This window comes from Prionailurus viverrinus, chromosome A1 (genome assembly GCF_022837055.1).
Source record: "Prionailurus viverrinus isolate Anna chromosome A1, UM_Priviv_1.0, whole genome shotgun sequence".
NCBI lineage: Eukaryota > Metazoa > Chordata > Mammalia > Carnivora > Felidae > Prionailurus > Prionailurus viverrinus.
This window is the reverse complement of record NC_062561.1, coordinates 198,448,986-198,468,003: the sequence shown is the minus strand read 5'-3', so window position 1 is coordinate 198,468,003 and position 19,018 is coordinate 198,448,986. Positions and strand designations below refer to the sequence as shown.

Genomic DNA, 19,018 nt, shown 5'->3' with positions numbered 1-19,018 from the left:
TGCTGCTGTTCTCAGGAAACAGATGGATGGTAGGGGCTGGGAGCCCAGAGCAGCACGTTGCAGAACCTTGTGGTTTGACAGCCAGTTGTACTGGGTGAAGAAGGAAGGCTTCCTGGAAGAGGGTATGTGCCCCTATTCCCTGAGCAGGCAACCTCAGTTCTTATCTAGGCTCTGTCACTAGCAAACTGTGTGGAGCCTCAGTTTCCTCATCTGTAAAATGGGGCTGATACCTACCTCCCTGCGTTATGGGAATCAAAGGAGATGAAAATAATAATGACATCTAGCATCCGTCTAGCACATTCTGTGTGCCAGGCACTGTGCTGAGAGCTTATATGCATTTTATCACTCGTCCAAGGTGGGCACTGTACACATCACTTTAGGGTGAAGACCCTGAAATGCAGAGAAACTGTGGGATTTTTCCCCCAAGGTCACTAAACAAATGGTGGCGACAAATTTGATCTCAAATCTGATCCAACCCAAAGCACGTGCCCTTAACCCACTGGCCTTCAGAGCATGCCCCAGCGACCATCTGGATCAAAATAATCTTAACTGTTGAAAAAAAAATCCGATTTCTTGAACTTCCGTATAGTTTTTATTTTTCCATGTTTTGGAATGCCCTATTAAATAGGCTTTTTAAAAAAAAATGCAGATTCCTCAGCTCAGCCCACACCAGTGAATCAGAATCTCTGGGGGTACGGCCCGGGCATCTGCATTTTAAAGAGACCCCGGTAGCTCCGATGCAGAATACAGTTTAAGATAGCCCCCACCCCTGCGCTGTGCTGCCAGCTCAGTGGGTATGTGCTGGGAAAATTCCATGTAGACAGCTGTTGTGGTCACTGTTGCAAGCACTACCATTATCTTCTTTAGTCCAGTTCCTCCGTGGTAGAGCCACAGAGGTTTAGGAGAATCGCTTTCACCAGAGGGAGCAAGCATATGCATCAGGAGGGGAGTGGGAGGACTGAGGTGACAGAAGACAAGGGGGGCTAAGCCCAGGCAGCTGGAGCACCACTCCTTGCCGTACAGGGATCAGAGCCATGACCAAGATACACACACACACACACACACACACACACACACACACACCAATGCTGTGGGATCACTGAGGAGCGGCTGACTATTCTCTGCCCGAGAAGGTCAGAAGAAAGATCTTTGATCTGGGTATTGAAGGATGAGTTCTCTAGCAAAAGCTAAGACAGCACACAGAATAGCATGAACACAGCCTGGAGGTGTGACGGGGCCCAGCAGGGCAGCTCCTGGTCACAGGAGCACAGAGAGCATCCGGGGAGCTAGAGCAGAGAGGAGGCCCCTCACCACGGCCAGGGAGCTGCGGGGAGCTGCACTGTCTCTTCCCCAAGCAGGGCCAGGGTGTCTGGGGTCTTCCCCAGCCACAGCCCCTGCAGTCTGCCTGTCTCTCTCCAAGGTGCTGCTCCCTCTACCAACCCCACAGATGGCTGCAGCCCAGCCCACTCCATCATGGACGGCTACTACGAGGATGCAGACAGCAGCTACCCTGCGACCAGGATGAATGGGGAGCTAAAGAACTCCTGTAAGTACGGGGCAGGTATTCAGAAGGGTTCTGTCCTCAGAGAGCAGGCCTGACCTGATCCTTGGAATACACGTGTGTGCCAGCCCCTCTGGGTCACCACAGAAGCCCCAAGCCCTGGTACTCAGTGAGTCCAGGGTTCAGTGGAAGGGCCACTGGCATGGGAGTCAGGAGCCCTGGATCTAACCCTCGCCCTGATCCTTGGTGACTGACCTCGAATGAGTCATTTATTCTCTTTGAGCCTCCAGTTGCCTTCTGTATAAAATGGGGATTTGCGGGTGCTGTGAGAGTCCCTTGAGATTGTGGATGTGAAGCTGTTTGGGGTAATGACAGTAGCCGATGTTCACTGAGTGCCCGCCGAGTGCCAGGCACTGGGCTGAACGCTCTGCATTCACTGATGCTCACAGCCGGATGAGGTAGATACTGTCCTTCATTATGACCATGTTACCGATAAGGAAGTTGGACTCTGAGAAGTGAAGTCACCGAGATCGCAAGGCCAGTGGTAAATCTATACAGCATGGTGCCCATGTGCGGGTTTAGCGATCACCATGATCACACCTCACGCCCACCCCCTCCTGGTCCCGGGACCCCGGGGCAAGGACATCTGCACAAGGGTATGGAGGTGCCTCCCAGGCAATGACACAGTAGCGGGTCCTTTCCTGTGGTTCCTGCAGACAACGACTCTGACGCGATGAGCAGCTCCTACGAGTCCTACGACGAGGAGGAGGAGGAAGGGAAAGGGCCACAGCCCACGCACCAGTGGCCCTCGGAGGAGGCCTCCATGCACCTGGTGAGGGACTGCAGGATATGTGCCTTCCTGCTGCGGAAAAAGCGCTTCGGGCAATGGGCCAAGCAGCTGACCGTCATCAAGGAGGACCAGCTCCTGGTGAGTGGCTGCGGATATGTGCCTCTGGGCCTCATGTGGCCTTACGTGTGTGTGTGTGTGTGTGTGTGTGCGTGCGCGCAGGTGTGTCTGCCTCAGTTCCTCTGGGCTTGCTTTGTGCACAGAGGCTCTCCCACTAGAGCAGAATGGAAACACACACACACACACACACACACACACACACATATTCAAAGACCTGATAAAGACGTTGCCAAGTTTTGTTTTGCCAGGAATGAATTTTTTATCACTTAAAATTATTTTATTTTTGGGGCGCCTGGGTGGCGCAGTCGGTTGGGCGTCCGACTTCAGCCAGGTCACGATCTCGCGGTCCGTGAGTTCAAGCCCCGCGTCGGGCTCTGGGCTGATGGCTCAGAGCCTGGAGCCTGTTTCCGATTCTGTGTCTCCCTCTCTCTCTGCCCCTCCACTGTTCATGCTCTGTCTCTCTCTGCCCCAAAAATAAATAAAAACGTTGAAAAAAAAAATTTTTTTTTAATTATTTTATTTTATTTTTTTAGAGACAGAGGGAAAGTGTACAAGCAGGGGAGGGGGGGGAGAGAGAGAGAGAGAGAGAAAGAGAGAGAAAGAGCATGAGCACAGGAGAGGCAGAGAGAGAAAGAATCCCAAGCAGCCTCCATACTGTCAGCACAGAGCCAGACGTAGGGGCTAGATCCTATGAACCGTGAGATCATGACCTGAGCCAAAATCAAGAGTCAGACACTTAACTGACTGAGCCACCCAGGCACCCCAGTCACTTTAAAACAATGTTTGTTGTTTTCATTAGGCAAGTAAATGTGTTCATTTATAAAACTAGAGAAAAACATGATGAAAACCATTTTTCAAAAGCCACCTACAATCCCATTGATCAAGGGCTAACCACTGTTAAGTTTTAATATACATATTTCCACCCTCATTTCCACACATCTGTCTTTTCTAAAACTGAGCCCATTGTAACCAAGCACTTACAATGGAACTTGCTTTCTTAGTTTTTTTTTTTTAATTTGCCATCATTTCATAAAAGAAAATGTGCCTTTAATTCCAGAGTAGGAATGCGGACATAATTCAAAAATATTCAAAGCTGTTTAACCCCAAGTCTGTTGACAAGCCTTGCCCAACAGATACTCATTTGAAACATGACATTTTTTTCATCCTGGAGCAGTGAGAAGCTCACCCCAGGCCAGAACCAGTCCCAAGGTCATGACCCTTCTTCCCACTCCTTAGGCCATTTTTTTTCTTGACATATTGCATTGGTTAGGATCTCCAACACAATGTAAATGTCGGTGGAAGAGCAGACGCCCTGGTCTCAGTCCAGAGCTCAAAGGGAGAGTTACAATAATTCACTATTAAGGCTGATATTTGCTGTGAGAGGTCTGTAGAAGGTCTTTATTATCACATTAAGGAAGTCCCCCCTCTGTAGCTCTAGTTTGCTCATTTATACTACAGATGGGTGGGGAATTTTATCAAATGCCTATTCTGTGTCTATTGATAGATGTGGCTTTTCTTTTTTTTCTACTTATATGATGAATTATAGTGTTGGTTTTTAAAGGCTAGTGCACTCTTGCAATCCCAGAATAAATAAAGTCTTGATACAGTATGCTTTTTATATGTGTCAGATTCCATTTGCTAATTTTTTTGTAGGGCTTTTGCAACCAGGTTGAGATGAGCTTATCATTTTTCTTTTTTGGAATGTCATTGTCAGGTCTCAGTATCAAGGTAATGCTGGCTTCATAATAAGAATTGGGAAGTGATAATCATTGATAAACTATTGATAAACCAAGCCCAGTCTTCCATCGCGCCTAGAATTCTCTCTCCCACATTCCTGCTAGGTAGCCCATTAAGAGCACGGAGCTGGCTTCCTTCCGAGCCAGGCTGTGTCTTCTCTGGTTCTTTAGACTAGAATGGTCTTCCTAGTTTTATGCTAAAATCTGCCTCTTCCTGATGGGTGGTTGTGCCCCTGGGGCCCCGCAGTAGCCCTTGAGATCTGAAGATTGTCCAAAAATGCCCCCTTTCCAGACTACTCTTCTCTGGAATGAATAGCCACAGCCTCTGTCTTCATGCAGTGCCCACAGCTGGGCTTGGTGGGGGAGGTCTCTGTGGGGTAGGTCGAGCTCCCCCAAGTCCTCCTCCGCCCTCCCCTCCAGAAGGGTGACCCCGTCTCTTCCTGCCCAGTGCTACAAAAGCTCCAAGGACCGGCAGCCGCATCTGAGGCTGGCGCTGGATATCTGCAGTGTCATCTACGTGCCCAAGGACAGCCGGCACAAGAGGCATGAGCTGCGCTTCTCCCAGGGGGCTACCGAGGTGCTGGTGCTGGCACTACAGAGCCGGGAGCAAGCCGAGGAGTGGCTCAAGGTACTGTGCCCTCTCTGCCCCACCTCTCCCGCCCCTCCTTCCTCTCTTCCCAGGCCCGGCTCTCAGCACAGTGGGCTCTCATCCCTGGGAGAGCAGGCCTTGCTCAGGGGAGGGGTGGTGATCGGCGACCTGTGCATGGCGAGGGCTTACTCGTGGAAGTGGGCTCAGACATCTCCAGGAGACAGACCCCAGGCTGGAGTCCTGCCTTCCTTCTAGTTACTTGAATCCCCTTTCTGACACCCTTACTGTGGGCTTGTCCAGGCTGCACATGTGTACCTCCTGGAATGGGGAGCTTAATATCTTTAAAGGAAGCTAATTTTATCAGTAGATAAAGCTAATCCCTTAAAAAAAAAAAAAAAAAAAAAAAAAAAACAGGAAAACTCCTTCCTGTCTTAGGTGAAATGTGCATGCTTGCAACCTCCACCTGCGGTCCGGCTTCTGCATCTTGCCTCTGACTGCAGAACAATTAGAGTTACCTTATGCTGAGCACTTAACTTCGGGCCACATGTTGCGCTAAGAGCTTCACATCCATGACCTCATTTACTGTTTGCAATAGGACTATTATCGTTCCCCATTGTACAGATGAGGAAACTGAGACACAGGAATCTGACGTGACTTGCCAAAGGTCACACAACAGAGTGGTTTGAGCCAGGATTAGAAGCTGACGAGGAAATCTCCTCCAAAGGCCATAGGCAGGGTGCCATAGTGATGACAGGGGAGGACTCTGGTGGCACACGGACTTGAGTTCAAGTCCCAGGCCTAAGTGGCACTTACTGGCTATGTGATCTTCTGCAAATGACTTTGCCTATCTGTGCCTCAGTTTGCTCTTCTGTAAAATGGTTCTTGTAAAGATTCTAGAGAGCATTTAATAGGGTGCCCCCTAGGCAGGAAGTACTTAGTAACTGTCAGTGATCACTGTGGGATGGTGGTGGGGCCCCTATCCCCAGTCCCTTACCGCCGGCCATGTCCCTGCACCCTGCCCCTCTTTCACTCTGACACCTTTCTGCCTTTTCCTCTGATCTTCCTGCTGAAACAAAGCAACCAAACACCTTCCTCCCTCCCTAGCCTCCCTTCCTTCCTGTGACAATCAGCTCTCCCCTGGGATGTTTAGTGTTGCTCATTATCTTTGTCTCAGGAGGGGAAGGAAGTGAGAGAACCTGCTTTCTGGGGGAGCCTCTGCCCTCCAGGGGCCGGGTGGGTCAGCAGAAGGAGCCCTAGACTGGAGATTGAGACTAAAGACTGAGCCTGGACTGGAGACAGTCTTGACATCCCGATGCTGGCAGGTCATTAGTCCAGAGGTTAAGGTCAGGCAACCATGGCTTCATTCTCAGAGCCCCATCATCCTAATCTGTGACATGGGGATCCCACTTGTCCCTGCCCCTCAGGGCTGCTATGGGGATACAGTGGGATAACCCACGTAAAGCCACGGATTGGTGAGCAACCAGTGGTGGCCATTCTGATTTCATGCTCAGGTCATGTGAATGCCACGGAATCTCAGCTCCCACATCTTCAAAATGGAGGAGACGGCCCCGGCCACCCTATAGGCTGATGCGGAGGTTCCGCATGGTCACAGAAGACAGTCCCTCACGCTTGTGCAGGGCGTCCTGGTTCACGTGGCCCTTCACACCCACGATCGCACTGGTCCTCAGGCAACCCAAGGACATAAGCAGAGGGCCAGTATTATCCCCATGTTACAGACAGGGAAGGCGAAGCCCAGAGGAGAAAATGGCTTTCGCAAAGCCACACAACTAATTAGCAACGGAGCCAGGTCTAGAAGCCACGCCTCTTGGTTCCCAGCCCCCTGACTTTTCGATTCAAGGGGTAGACACAGGAGAAAGCCGTGTTCAAACCCTGATGGGCCCCATACGTGTGGCGGGAGGCCACATCGACCCATTCCTGCTGCCTCCACAGTATCCCTGCCCACCTGCTCACAGCTGTGTGTCCTCTCCACAGGTCATCCGAGAGGTGAGCAGGCCTGCCGGGGGCACAGAGGGGGCAGACATGCCCAGATCCCCAGTCCTCGTGTGCAAGCTGGACCTAGACAAGGTACATCTGTCTCCACAAGGCCTCCTCTGTGCCAGGCAGTGGTGACTCAACAGGGGCTGTGCCCCCGGGGAAATTCACAGGCTGGTGGTGAAGCCAAGCCATAGAGCTGGCACCTCAGCGTATCAATAAACGTCTACTGAATTGATGAACGCACGAATGAACGAATGCCCATGTCCAGGGTGCAGTGTGAGCCAGAGGAGGGAGTAACTAACACCGCCAGGACAGGAGGAAGTCGCGGTTGACCGGAGCCATTTAAAGCAAATTGGGAACTGTCAGAAGAGTGTGGCCCGATGGGACACAAGCGAGGCGGTCATTTAGCGATTGCTCAGGCAGTCGGAAAGTATGTGCCTAGTGCCTTTGCTTTGCCAGGTGCCGGTGGGTGATGAAGGGACTCAGCCCCAAACCCACACACACGGGGCTCACATGATATAATAAAGGTTAGTATTCATAGAGTATGACTGTGTGGCCGACAGTGTCCCTGATGCTTTACATGAATGGCCTAATTTAATTTCCACAACAACTCTTTGACGAGTCACATTTTCAGAGGAGGAAGCTGAGGCACAGAGAGGTTTGCCCAAAGTCGCAGAGTCAGTAAGAAACAGAGCAAGGATGTATATACCCCCAGACACCTGGCTCTTGATGGTTTCGCCGTCCCATCGCTCACGGAGGGGCAGACTGAGCTCTGCTCGGGGAGCAGGCCGGGAGCGCCGTGCGGCAGGTGCACAAGAGCCATCCTGACAGAGACACACGCTGAGCTCCCCAGGGTGGGGCAGATGCGAATGCTGGGCTGCAGGAGTGCTGGGAGGGAAGAGTACCAGGTACCCAAGGGCCTGCTCCTGTCTCAGGCGTCGGGGAAGCTTCTCCGAGAGAGCACATTTGTGAGAGTGAACAGCTAGTAAGGAAGGGCGACACTGCATGGGGGCAGAGGTGGGCCAAGGGACAGGGGCTGCTGGGGCACAGTGGAAGCAAAGCTGCAGGGTCAGCATGTAGTCCCTAGGAGAGGACAGGTAGGGGGATCTCATGCCAGGCAGATGCTGGAGAAGTGCAACCCTACCCTCACTTGGCCCTTGCCGTTAGTAGGGCCTGAAGGAAAGCAACGTTGACGGCGTAAACGTGTAGACGCATACACGCACCTGCAGGTGCGTGCCGTGGTTCGGTCCCGGGCGTGTGCAGAGGAATGTTCCTGGGGCCGAGCGTATAGGGGGAGGGCAGCTCAAATATTTAGGAGGGTGTGTTTGGAGTGGGGACATGGTATCGGTGGCTCTGTCTCTCCATGGAGTCTTGTACGTGAAGTGTCACCGTCATTAAGTCAGTTCCAAAGTGTTCAGAACGTGTTTTGTGTTTGCCTTCTATCTTGATGAAAAACTTAACCACCTGTACACCATTGCAGAACAAATAGAAACAAATAACTTGTTTCACACTTGTTTCTCTCCTTGTAGGGGAGATCCATTATGCTTTTGACAGATGGCCCAATTCTGACCGTTGCCATGTTTCCAGCCTTTGGAAATCGGGGGGAGCACACGGCCTCTCCTATCTCCCCCTGCCCCCAAGTTCTGTGCGTATAGCAAAGCATCCCTGAGCCTGGTCTGGGAAGTCGTTGGCAGGAAAGGTGGAGAGGCCTCAGAGCTCTGTAATTCTTTTTAAATGGGTTGGTGCCATTTCAATCCTGTCCCAAGTCTGGCTGGCACAGTTGAGCTTTTTAGAGCAAGAGGGCAGCACTTTGCGGAAGTGTTAGAAGTGATTCGGTCTGTTGTCTGTTGGCCTTGCCATTGCACTTGGGCCGGCTCCCTGGGGAGGGTGTGCCTCAGGTGAGAAAACAGAGCCTTGGGGAGAGGAAAGGATTTTCCCACATCCTCATGACTAACGACCCCTCTCCTGTCACCACTCATATCTCCCGGTCCCGAACTATTCTGAACATGCCAACCCGTCCCTTTCTCTACATCCTGTCATCTTAGCGCCTCCCTTTCCCGCGTCTGACCTTGCCCAGGACGACACTGTCTTATGTGGCTCTTTCCCTTACAGTCTGTCCCCACGTTGCCACTGGCGATCACTCCCTAAACCAGTTGCATTACATTAGTATCCCACTTAAATACCTTCCCACTTAAATGCCAAATATGGAAAACCCTGGGAATTTATTACACCTAATTGCCTGGCTCCCCAAACAGGCTGTGAGAGATTCGAAGACACGACCATCCTAAGCCAGCATTGTCTTCCCCATACCTGGCATAGTGTCAGGACGTGAGAGCTGCTGACAAATATCTGTTAGGCAATCATCATGTGCAGAGGTTGGGGGTATTGAACCAACAAAGGGGGACCTCTGAGTGTGCCCTCTGACATGGGGCTGTCTGTGTCCCTCCCCAGAGACTGTCTCAAGAGAAGCAGACCTCAGATTCGGACAGCCTGGGCATGGGTGATAACTGTTCCACTCTGGGCCGCCGGGAGGCCTGCGATCATGGTAGGAGCCTCTGGGGGTTCAGGCTGGAGGATGTCAGAGCCGGGAGGGGTCCTTCCTGGGCACACAGCACGGAGCAGGTCCTGACCACCCTGGAGATCTGGGAAGGGTGACCTGCTCCGTCTGCACCTGCAGCCGCAGCCAGGCCCCATTTGCGGGCTGAAAGGGCCACTGGGAAGGCCGGGGTGGGTGGATCTGGGACTTGGGGCTCCCTCCCTTCCCCTAACCCATCTCCATGGCAACAGGCAAAGGGAAGAAGAGCAGTCTGGCAGAGCTGAAGGGTTCAATGAGCAGGGCTGCAGGCCGCAAGATCACCCGCATCATCAGCTTCTCCAAGAAGAAGCCGCTGGCTGATGGCCTACAGACATCCTGCCCCGACCAGGAGGTCCCGTGCTGTGGTGGGTCCTGGGCACCAGGAGGAGGATGTTCAGACCCTGCTGCTGTGGACCCCTGGGCTAAGCCAGAAAACCCTCTGAGCCTCCTCCACCTTGCCCCCAAGGCAGAGGAGAGAATCCTACCTAACCCCCACGGCATCAACATTCCATGCCTTTCCACAACACTCAGCAGAAGGAAAAGCCAACTGACCCCCCTATTTCTGTGTTCCCTGTGACCTTAGCTGCAATCACCACCTGCCTCTGGGCCTCAGTTTCCTACACTGTGATGGAGGGAGAGTATCTTATTTCCTCTTGGCACATAACATGCTGGGTGTGTAAGTTACGAACCAGTCTTTTTTTTTGAGAGAGAGAGTGAGAGAGAATGCGAGCAGGGGAGGGGCAGAGAGGGAGACACAGAATCTGAAGCAGGGTCCAGGCTTTGAGCTGCCAGTACAGAGCCGGATATGGGGCTTGAACTCACAAACCGTGAGATCATGACCTGAGCTGAAGTCAGACACAACAGACTGAGCCACCCAGGCGCCCTGACCCAGTCTTATAAGGAAATTTCTTGGATAAAAATCTTTAAGTACTTTTATTATAAGTGCATTCAAATGGCACCTGGGTGGCTCAGTCAGCTGAGCATCCGACTTTAGCTCAGGTCATGAGTTCTGCATTTGCTCTCAGTGCAAAGCCCACTTTGGGTTCTCTGTCCCCCTCCCTCTCTGCCCCTACCCCTGCTCTCTCTCTCAAAAATAAATAAAACATTTACAAATAAATGCATTCAGTGTGAGTTAGATATGGTTTGGAAGGGAAGACATATTAGTCCGTTCACGTTAATGCAATGTTCCATGCACTGGAATCCAACAGAAAATTCTGTATTTTGGATATGCAGTAATATTCCATTAAACTTGAAAAAAATATTATAAAAGCACATGGCTATAAAGAAATATTTTGTAACCAGTGAATCAGGGCATGTTACTGGGGGAAAATTGATTGAAACCTAAAATGTTAAGAAGGAATTCTTAAACCTGTTGGTCACCAGCCCCTTCTCTTGGCTAGTTTTGTTCCCACATGCTGCCACCAGGTGTCAGCATCACCCATTATTTTCTGTCTCATTAATAGCTCTGGTATTTTGAGAGGAGGAAAGTTGTGTCTTTTATTCACCCATACAATAGTCCCTGCCCTTTTCACCAAGCTCAGTGTGGTACAAAGGCCGTGTAGCAGTATGGGAACGTGAGTGTCAATCCTCATTTCATGTAGGGAAATGAAACTCAGGGGAAGAGGGTACCGGAGGTCACAAGCCCAGAGAAAGTGAGCGGATCCTGGACCCACGAGGTTCCTTTTTCCAGCTAGAGAATGAGGATTGTCCAGGCACTTCGTCCACAGGATATAGACCCAGGAACATGATTCAGAGCCCCCACCTTGGGTTTCCCCAGGACCGGGTTGTCAGGAGGTCATACCCACTGGTCTCCTCCTCCCAGGCTATCTGAACGTGTTGGTGAACCAAGGCTGGAGGGAACGCTGGTGTCGTCTGAAATGCAACACCCTGTACTTCCACAAGGACCACACAGACCTGCGGACTCATGTGAATGCCATTACTCTCCATGGCTGTGAGGTGGCCCCAGGCTTTGGGCCCAGACATCCATTTGCCTTCAGGATTCTGCGCAACCGACAAGAGGTCGCCATCTTGGAGGTGAGAAGAGAGAATCCAGGAGGTTCTTGGTGGTGGCGGCTGAGAGGAGCACTGGCCTGGGTGTGGGCTTTTGTTGGGGGCCGGGGGGGCCTTGCTCCTGACATTACAGGGACTGAGGAAAAAGGAAAAGTAAGCCCAACTACTGCCAAGTGACCAAGAAGGACTACCAGTTAAAATACAGCATGCCCACTTAAATTGGAATTTCAGATAAACAACAATGGTTTTAATGCAGATATATCCCATGCAATATTTGGGATATACTTATACTGAAAAAGTATCTGTTGTTTATCTGAAATTCAAGTTTGACAGAGCATTCTGCATTTCTATTTGCTATATCTGGCAAACTCTAGAAGTACGGCTTGTTTATTCACCCCTATCTTAAAATCCCAAGCCTAAAAGGCCCCTAGTCTGATTTAACCTGGATCTGATTCTGGAATCCCCTCTAAAACCTTCCCACCAGTGGCCATCCACCTCAGGTAAATCACTGCCCTTCAAAGCAGCCTGCCCCTATCAAGCAGCTATGTATTTTTTTATTTTTTTATTTTTTATTTTTATTTTTTTTTAATATAGTTTATTGCCAAGTTAGCTAACATACAGTGTGTACAGTGTGCTCTTGGCTTCAGGAGTAGATTCCCATGATTCATCGCTTCCTTACAACACCCAGTGCTCATCCTGACAAGCACCCTCCTCAATGTCCATCACCCATTTTCCCCTCCCCCCCCCCCCCACCGCTCCCATCAACCCTCAGTTTGTTCTCTGCATTTAAGAATCTTTTCTCGGGGCGCCTGGGTGGCGCAGTCGGTTAGGCGTCCGACTTCAGCCAGGTCACGATCTCGCGGTCCGTGAGTTCGAGCCCCGCGTCAGGCTCTGGGCTGATGGCTCGGAGCCTGGAGCCTGTTTCCAATTCTGTGTCTCCCTCTCTCTCTCTGCCCCTTCCTCGTTCATGCTCTGTCTCTCTCTGTCCCAAAAATAAATAAACGTTGAAAAAAAAAAATTAAAAAAAAAAAAAAAAGAATCTTTTCTCGGGGCACCTGGGTAGCTCAGTCAGTTGAGTGTCCGACTTCGGCTCAGGTCATGATCTCACGGTTCGTGAGTTCAAACCCCGTGTCGGACTTTGTGCTGACAACTCAGAGCCTGGAGCCTGTTTCAGATTCTGTCTCCCTCTCGCTCTGCCCTGACCCTGCTTGTGCTCTGTCTCTCTGTCTCTAAAATAAATACACATTTAAAAAAATTTTTTTTAATATTTTTAAAAAGTCTTTTCTCATAAATATGGAGAACAAACAGAGGGTTACTGGACGGGGTGTGGGAGGGGGGATGGGCTAAATGGGTAAGGAACATTAAGGAATCTACTCCTGAAATCATTGTTGCACTATATGCTAACTAATTTGGATGTGAATTAAAAAAAAATGAAATTAAAAAAAAGAGTCTCTTATGGTTTGCCTCCCTCTCTGTTTGTAACTATTTTCTCCCCTTTTCTTCCCCCGTGGTCTTCTGGTAAGTGTCTCAAATTCCACATAAGAGTGAAAACATGATATCTGTCTTTCTCTGACTGACTTATTTCACTTAGCATAATACCTTCCAGTTCCACCCACATTGCTGCAAACAACAGGATTTCATTCATTCTCATTGCCAAGTAGTATTCCATTGTATATAAAAACCACATCTTCTTTATCCATTCATCAGTTGATGGACATTTGAGCTCCTTCCATAATTTGGCTATTGTTGAAAGTGCAAGCAGCTGTATTTTTAGAAAGATGGTCTCCATATTGAGTTGAAATCTTGAAGCTCTGTGAAGACCGGAATCATACCTGCTTCATATACTTTTGTTTTTCCAGAACCCAGCATGATGCCCAGCCCATACTAAGGCCTCTTTTGCTATTTGTTGAACAAATGGCTGAATGAAAATGTGATTTTGGGGCGCCTGGGTGGCGCAGTCGGTTAAGCGTCCGACTTCAGCCAGGTCATTGGGGCGCTTGGGTGGCGCAGTCGGTTAAGCGTCCGACTTCAGCCAGGTCGCCATCTCGCAGTCCGTGAGTTCGAGCCCCGCGTCAGGCTCTGGGCTGATGGCTCAGAGCCTGGAGCCTGTTTCCGATTCTGTGTCTCCCTCTCTCTCTGCCCCTCCCCCGTTCATGCTCTGTCTCTCTCTGTCCCAAAAATAAATAAATGTTGAAAAAAAAATTTAAAAAAAAAAGAAAATGTGATTTCATCCCACCCACTCACTGTTGTTCCCACCCCCTGGCACTCACCCTCCTCTCTGAGGTCCTGTAGAATGCGTTGAGTCTCCCTCTCTTCTACATATCAGTCCTTTGGCTTTTTAGAATTTAAAATGTTAATGCTGAAGGAAACATTAAAGAACTCCTCCCTCAGAGTACAAACAAGGAAACTGAGGCCTGGGCTGCCAGGTGCTTTATCCAAGGCTCCAAGGGGGTCATTAGCCTCTTGGTCTTATCTTAGAACCAAAACCCAGCCTCTGGACCTTGTTTTCTTTGCCCAGTACCCACTGCCTCACCCATTTCTTAAATTTCAAGATATATTGCCTCTGTCACTCAACTTTTACTTTTGAGAGGGTGAGATAGGTCTCTTTTGTCCCTTAAATTATACACAGAGCTTTCTGGCAAGAAGTGTGACTCCTTTATTCAAGTTTAGCAGTCGTGTGCCAAGTTGATTTCATAATAACGCTCTTTAAATGAGAACTAACGGGGGGGGGGGTTGGTTACAGCAACTTCTTGGCAATTTTCCTGTATACAGTGCTACAAAAACATTGGCAATTATAAGAAAAAATTTTTTGATTGGGTTATGTGAGAAACAGCCTCCTCTAGCAAAAAGTAAGTATTAAGAAAAAAAAACCAGGGAATGCCCAAATGCTGTTTTCACATCGAAATGGCTCTGAAGATAGTGGGGAGTGGTGGGGGGGGGGGGGGGTGCGGCGGGCAGTGTGTCTTAGAGAGATGGTCAGGGAGGACTTCTCTGAGGAGGTTGCATTAGAGCCAAAACCTGAATAAAGAAAAGGTAAGGAGCCACTCGGGTTTCTGGATGCGTGTTGCAGGCCTGTTCCCCTTGGACCCGGAAGTACTGGGAACACAGCAGGTACTATACAAATATGGGTCCGGCTGAAGTGAGCAGGTAGCCTGAGGCCCTAACAGTACTGAAGTGCAATCAGCCTGTGCCTCCTTTTCCTCAGGCAAACTGCTCAGAGGACATGGGCCGCTGGCTTGGGCTGTTGCTGGCGGAGATGGGCTCCAAAGTCACCCCCGAGGCGCTGCACTATGACTACGTGGACGTGGAGACCTTAACCAGCATCGTCAGCGCAGGGCGCAACTCCTTCCTGTAAGGGCCGGCTCCCCGCAGCCCGCAGCAGCCTCTCAGAGCCTCTGAGCCCAGCCGTGGGCAGTGGGAGGGAAGGGAGGAAGAGCTGAGGAGGACGCCGCTTCCTTGGGAGGTCAGAGGGGGGTGTCTTCGCCTTCCAGCAGGCAGGCGTGAGCTGGCTAACGGAGGTGGTCCGGGGTCAGGGGGAGCTGTGGATGGGACGAGCAGAAGAGCAGAGGCCCTTTGGGGTAATGATCTGGGCTCGGCTCTAAGCCACGGAACCATAGGTTCTCACACCCTCGGGCATCAGGAAGGCTCAGGGCTGGTCAGAAGAGCCGGGTTCCAGCCGCAACTCATGAGCAACAGCTTGGGGTGGTTGCTTGCCAGCTTGGATCCTGTTTTCTCGCTTAGAGAATGGAGGTGATGAATTACTTGCCTCTCAGGTGGTTATGAGAATCATGTGGGTCCCTGCCTGCGAGGCCTTAATACAGCAACCTCCCAGTGCTGCCTGCCATGGTTGCCGTTACTAACCTTCCAACATCCATCGCAAGCTGCTGCCAGAATCGAACGAGAGTGGACAGGAAAGCACCGTAAGCCACAAAGTGCCATCATCATTGCACCTTACCTTTTCTAGGTATGCAAGATCCTGCCAGGATCAGTGGCCTGAACCCCGTGTGTATGATGATGTTCCTTATGAAAAGATACAGGTAGGGTCCCTTGGGAGTGCCTGGGAACGTGGCAAAGGCCACTGATCAGCTCTTCCTCTCTCTCTCTCTCTCTCTCTCTGTCTCTGTCACTGTGTCTTTTTATCTTTGCCTCACAGATGATTTTCATTTGCCCGGCAGCTGGAAGGGGAGGGAGGACCCTTCTTGCCATAGATCATGGCTCCAGATAAGGAATCCTCGGCCCAGGAGGCTGGGTAGTGCAACAGAAAGCTCCCCAGATCAGGAAGAGGAAAGGACTCTATATAATGCAAAGCACTGTGCCGGTCTGAGCAAGGTGTTGGGCTCTCCAGCTGTTTACTGCTCTCCAGACTGATGGTGCTGACTCAGTGGGGCCTGGAGCGGGGGCACTAACTGGGTGGCCACTCCCATAGACCTTCATCTGTGGCATCCACAGTCTGGGCTTCAGCTTCCAGGATAGACTCTCCCTGTCTTGCTCACTAAATCAAGGAGAGGCCAGCTCGTTCATTTACAGCGAGGCCTCTGTAGCCATCACATGAACCACACTGCTTCTGGCCGCATGTCCCGTGTCTTTTCCTTCCACGGGAGAGCCAGACAGCCACATTCTGATCAGACACCGGTGGGCGGGTCAGGCCTCACGGCTAGGGGAGAAAGAGGGGATCCGGCTGCCAAGGAAAGCAGACATATCTGCGCGCCAGGACCCCTGCCCTAGACGGTGCCGGATGACACAGAGCTCTCACCTCTGAGACTCCCTTTTCTAGAAACTTCTCCAGCCATCCTCCTTCCACTTATATGGTCTTTCTTCAGATTCATATGAGCCAGTGGATGCAGCTTGAGATCTTCCTCAACTGCAAGAGCTCAGTAGCAAGACAGCTTAGTACCTAGGGGCATGAACTTTGGACTCAGGGCTGAATCCGGGTTACCTTGGGCTTCACTTCTCTGGTCCTCACTTGCTGGCTTCAGATGAATACATAAAAGCTACCTGATTGAATCATTGCAAGAACTAGATGAAATACTGTATGGGCACCATGCCTACACATTGGAAGGTCTTACACCGAGTAAAGAGTACTATTGTTATCAATATCATTATTATATTACATTATTATCGCATTCCATTCATGGTTCCCTGAGCTCTGACAGGGTTCTGAGTGCCCTTAATACTCATCATGCACAAAGGTATAGCCAGTTTATTAACTTATGTTCCTTCCACCATTGGCTGACATCATCCATGACTTTTTATCTTCCTTGAGAACTCTATATTTAGCCATTTCGGAAAATTTCAGGGACACTTCCAAAGGATGTGAAGAGAGAAATATCTGTGATAAATCAGATATGGGGGGCGCCTGGGTGGCTCAGTCGGTTAAACGTCCGACTTCAGCTCAGGTCATGATCTCGCGGTCTGTGAGTTCGAGCCCCGCGTCGGGCTCTGTGCTGACAGCTCAGAGCCTGGAGCCTGTTTCAGATTCTGTGTCTCCCTCTCTCTGGCCCTCCCCCATTCACGCTCTCTCTCTGAGAGATTCTCTCTGAATCAAAAATAAATAAACGTTAAAAAAAAAAAAGATAAATCAAATATGGTCACCTACAGCCCTCTGAGACTTCCCGATTTCCTCTCAGCAGATATCCCAGTTTAAGGGCGCCTTCTGCTGCCCCCAACAGGAAGGGATGAGGATCAAATGATATATGCTAGTAGAAGTAGTCTATAAACTGTTGAGTGCCGCCCTGGTCTAAAAATGTAAGACCTAGATCTCAGAGGTCCTGCAACGCTCACCCACCACACTTGGACCAGAACACACACCCGCATTGAGGGCCCTGAGCCTACCTGTACTTCAACTCCTTTCTCCACCTCCCATCCAGGACGAGGAGCCCAAGCGTCCCACTGGGGCCCAGGTGAAACGCCATGCCTCCTCCTGCAGTGAGAAGTCCCATCGCGTGGATCCGCAGGTCAAAGTCAAGCGCCATGCCTCCAGTGAGTCCCATGTGGGAGGGAGGAAAGGAAGGAAACAATCCGCAGGGTAGGGGGTCTCAAATCGAATTCCTCCGGACGTCAGGCAGGCAAATTAATGAGTGAAGTGAGATATAAGAAAATACCCTACCGTAAGAAAAATGACGGCACAAGCCAAGTGCTGAAGGGCAGCTAGCAAGTGGCCTCAGAGGAGAAACACTAGGGAACGGGGTGGGGGAAGACTGCAGGAAGCCGGAGAACTCAGGCTCCAGCTATAGGGCTGGCCACTACCCAGCCCCAGCCGGTGGCTCCCATACAGCCATGCCATCCCAGGTTTGCAGATTACTCAAGAGACCAGAAATCTAGCCATTATGTGAAATTCACTTATTTCTTAACACTAGCAATTAATTTTCAAAAATGTTAGCATTAAATAAGGCCAAATATGTTTTTATGTTTCATCGTCTCTTATATATGTATGCACATATATGCACGTGTAAAATTCATCCTCAGGCTCTGTCTGTTCCAAAGCTAACAATTTATAATTTCTGATCTGGGGTGACAAGTGGAGAAATGAACTCCTCCAGATACCCTTCAGGCAGCTGCCTGGAAGGCACGGCTCGCCTCTGTGTCCTAGCCCGGGCTCTGCCTGGCATCCCCATAGGAGCTCCATGAGTTGCCTGATTGCCACACAGCACAATACAGGCTAAGTATGGCAGGCTATGGCAAATTCTGTTTGATTTCCAACACTGATCTCTGCTCCTGTGTGATTTATGAGCAGGCCAGCTTCCTGTAGGACAGCACGTTCCAAGAGTCTTTTATTTATTACTTTATAGTTCTGCCCCCTGCACCTGATCACAGTCAAGTTCTGTCCCTTGCTTTTTGAAGATTAATTTTTTAAATACTTTTCTTTATTAGATCTCCATTTCATGAATATAGACAATCTCTTCTGGGGGTCAGGAGAGCTATATTCCGTTCCCCACTTGATCGTTTAATTCCTGCGTAACTTTGGAAAAGTCCCTTCCCCTCTCTGGGTCTGAGTTTTCCCACTGAACAATCAGACGCTTGTTGTGTAACATTCCTGACGCTCTACTCTCACTGGCACTGGAAATATGGGCCTTTATGGAATGTCCTTTTTAATTTTTTTTAAATGTTTATTTATTTTTGAGAGAGAGAGAGAGACAGAGCGCGAGCGGGGGAAGGACACAGGGAGAGGGAGACACAGAATCCAAAGCAGGCTCCAGGCTCTGAGCTGTCAGCACAGAGCCCGACACGGGGCTCAAACTCGCGAACCACGAGATCATAACCTGAGCTGAAACCGGACGCTTAACCGACTGAGCCACCAGGCGCCCCTGGACTGCCCATTTTATTTTATTTTATTTTTAATTTTTTTTTCAACGTTTATTTATTTTTGGGACAGAGAGAGACAGAGCATGAACGGGGGAGGGGCAGAGAGAGAGGGAGACACAGAATCGGAAACAGGCTCCAGGCTCTGAGCCATCAGCCCAGAGCCTGACGCGGGGCTCGAACTCCCGGACCGCGAGATCGTGACCTGGCTGAAGTCGGACGCTTAACCGACTGCGCCACCCAGGTGCCCCAGGACTGCCCATTTTAAAATGGAAAAGTAGGGGCGCCTGGCTGGCTCAGTCAGAGCATGTGACGCTTGATGTCGGAGTCATGAGTTTGAGCCCCACGTTGGGTGTAGAGATTACTTAAATACATAAAACTTAAAAACAAATTTTTAAATAAATGA

The 19,018-nt window shown here is 50.3% G+C and overlaps 1 protein-coding gene across 2 annotated transcripts in view; it reads left to right on the top strand.

The window, feature by feature from the left end:
- Window positions 1–19,018, top strand: part of AFAP1L1 (actin filament associated protein 1 like 1) — a 62,988-nt gene that overhangs the window by 32,684 nt on the left and 11,286 nt on the right. For both annotated transcript variants that reach the window (XM_047852784.1, XM_047852773.1), the window contains exons 6-15: window positions 1,421–1,546; window positions 2,218–2,429; window positions 4,593–4,772; window positions 6,726–6,818; window positions 9,180–9,273; window positions 9,516–9,668; window positions 11,126–11,337; window positions 14,519–14,664; window positions 15,278–15,350; window positions 17,181–17,292. In XM_047852784.1, coding sequence (XP_047708740.1) covers window positions 1,421–1,546; window positions 2,218–2,429; window positions 4,593–4,772; window positions 6,726–6,818; window positions 9,180–9,273; window positions 9,516–9,668; window positions 11,126–11,337; window positions 14,519–14,664; window positions 15,278–15,350; window positions 17,181–17,292 — 1,401 coding nt within the window. The remainder of the gene's footprint in view (window positions 1–1,420; window positions 1,547–2,217; window positions 2,430–4,592; window positions 4,773–6,725; window positions 6,819–9,179; window positions 9,274–9,515; window positions 9,669–11,125; window positions 11,338–14,518; window positions 14,665–15,277; window positions 15,351–17,180; window positions 17,293–19,018) is intronic.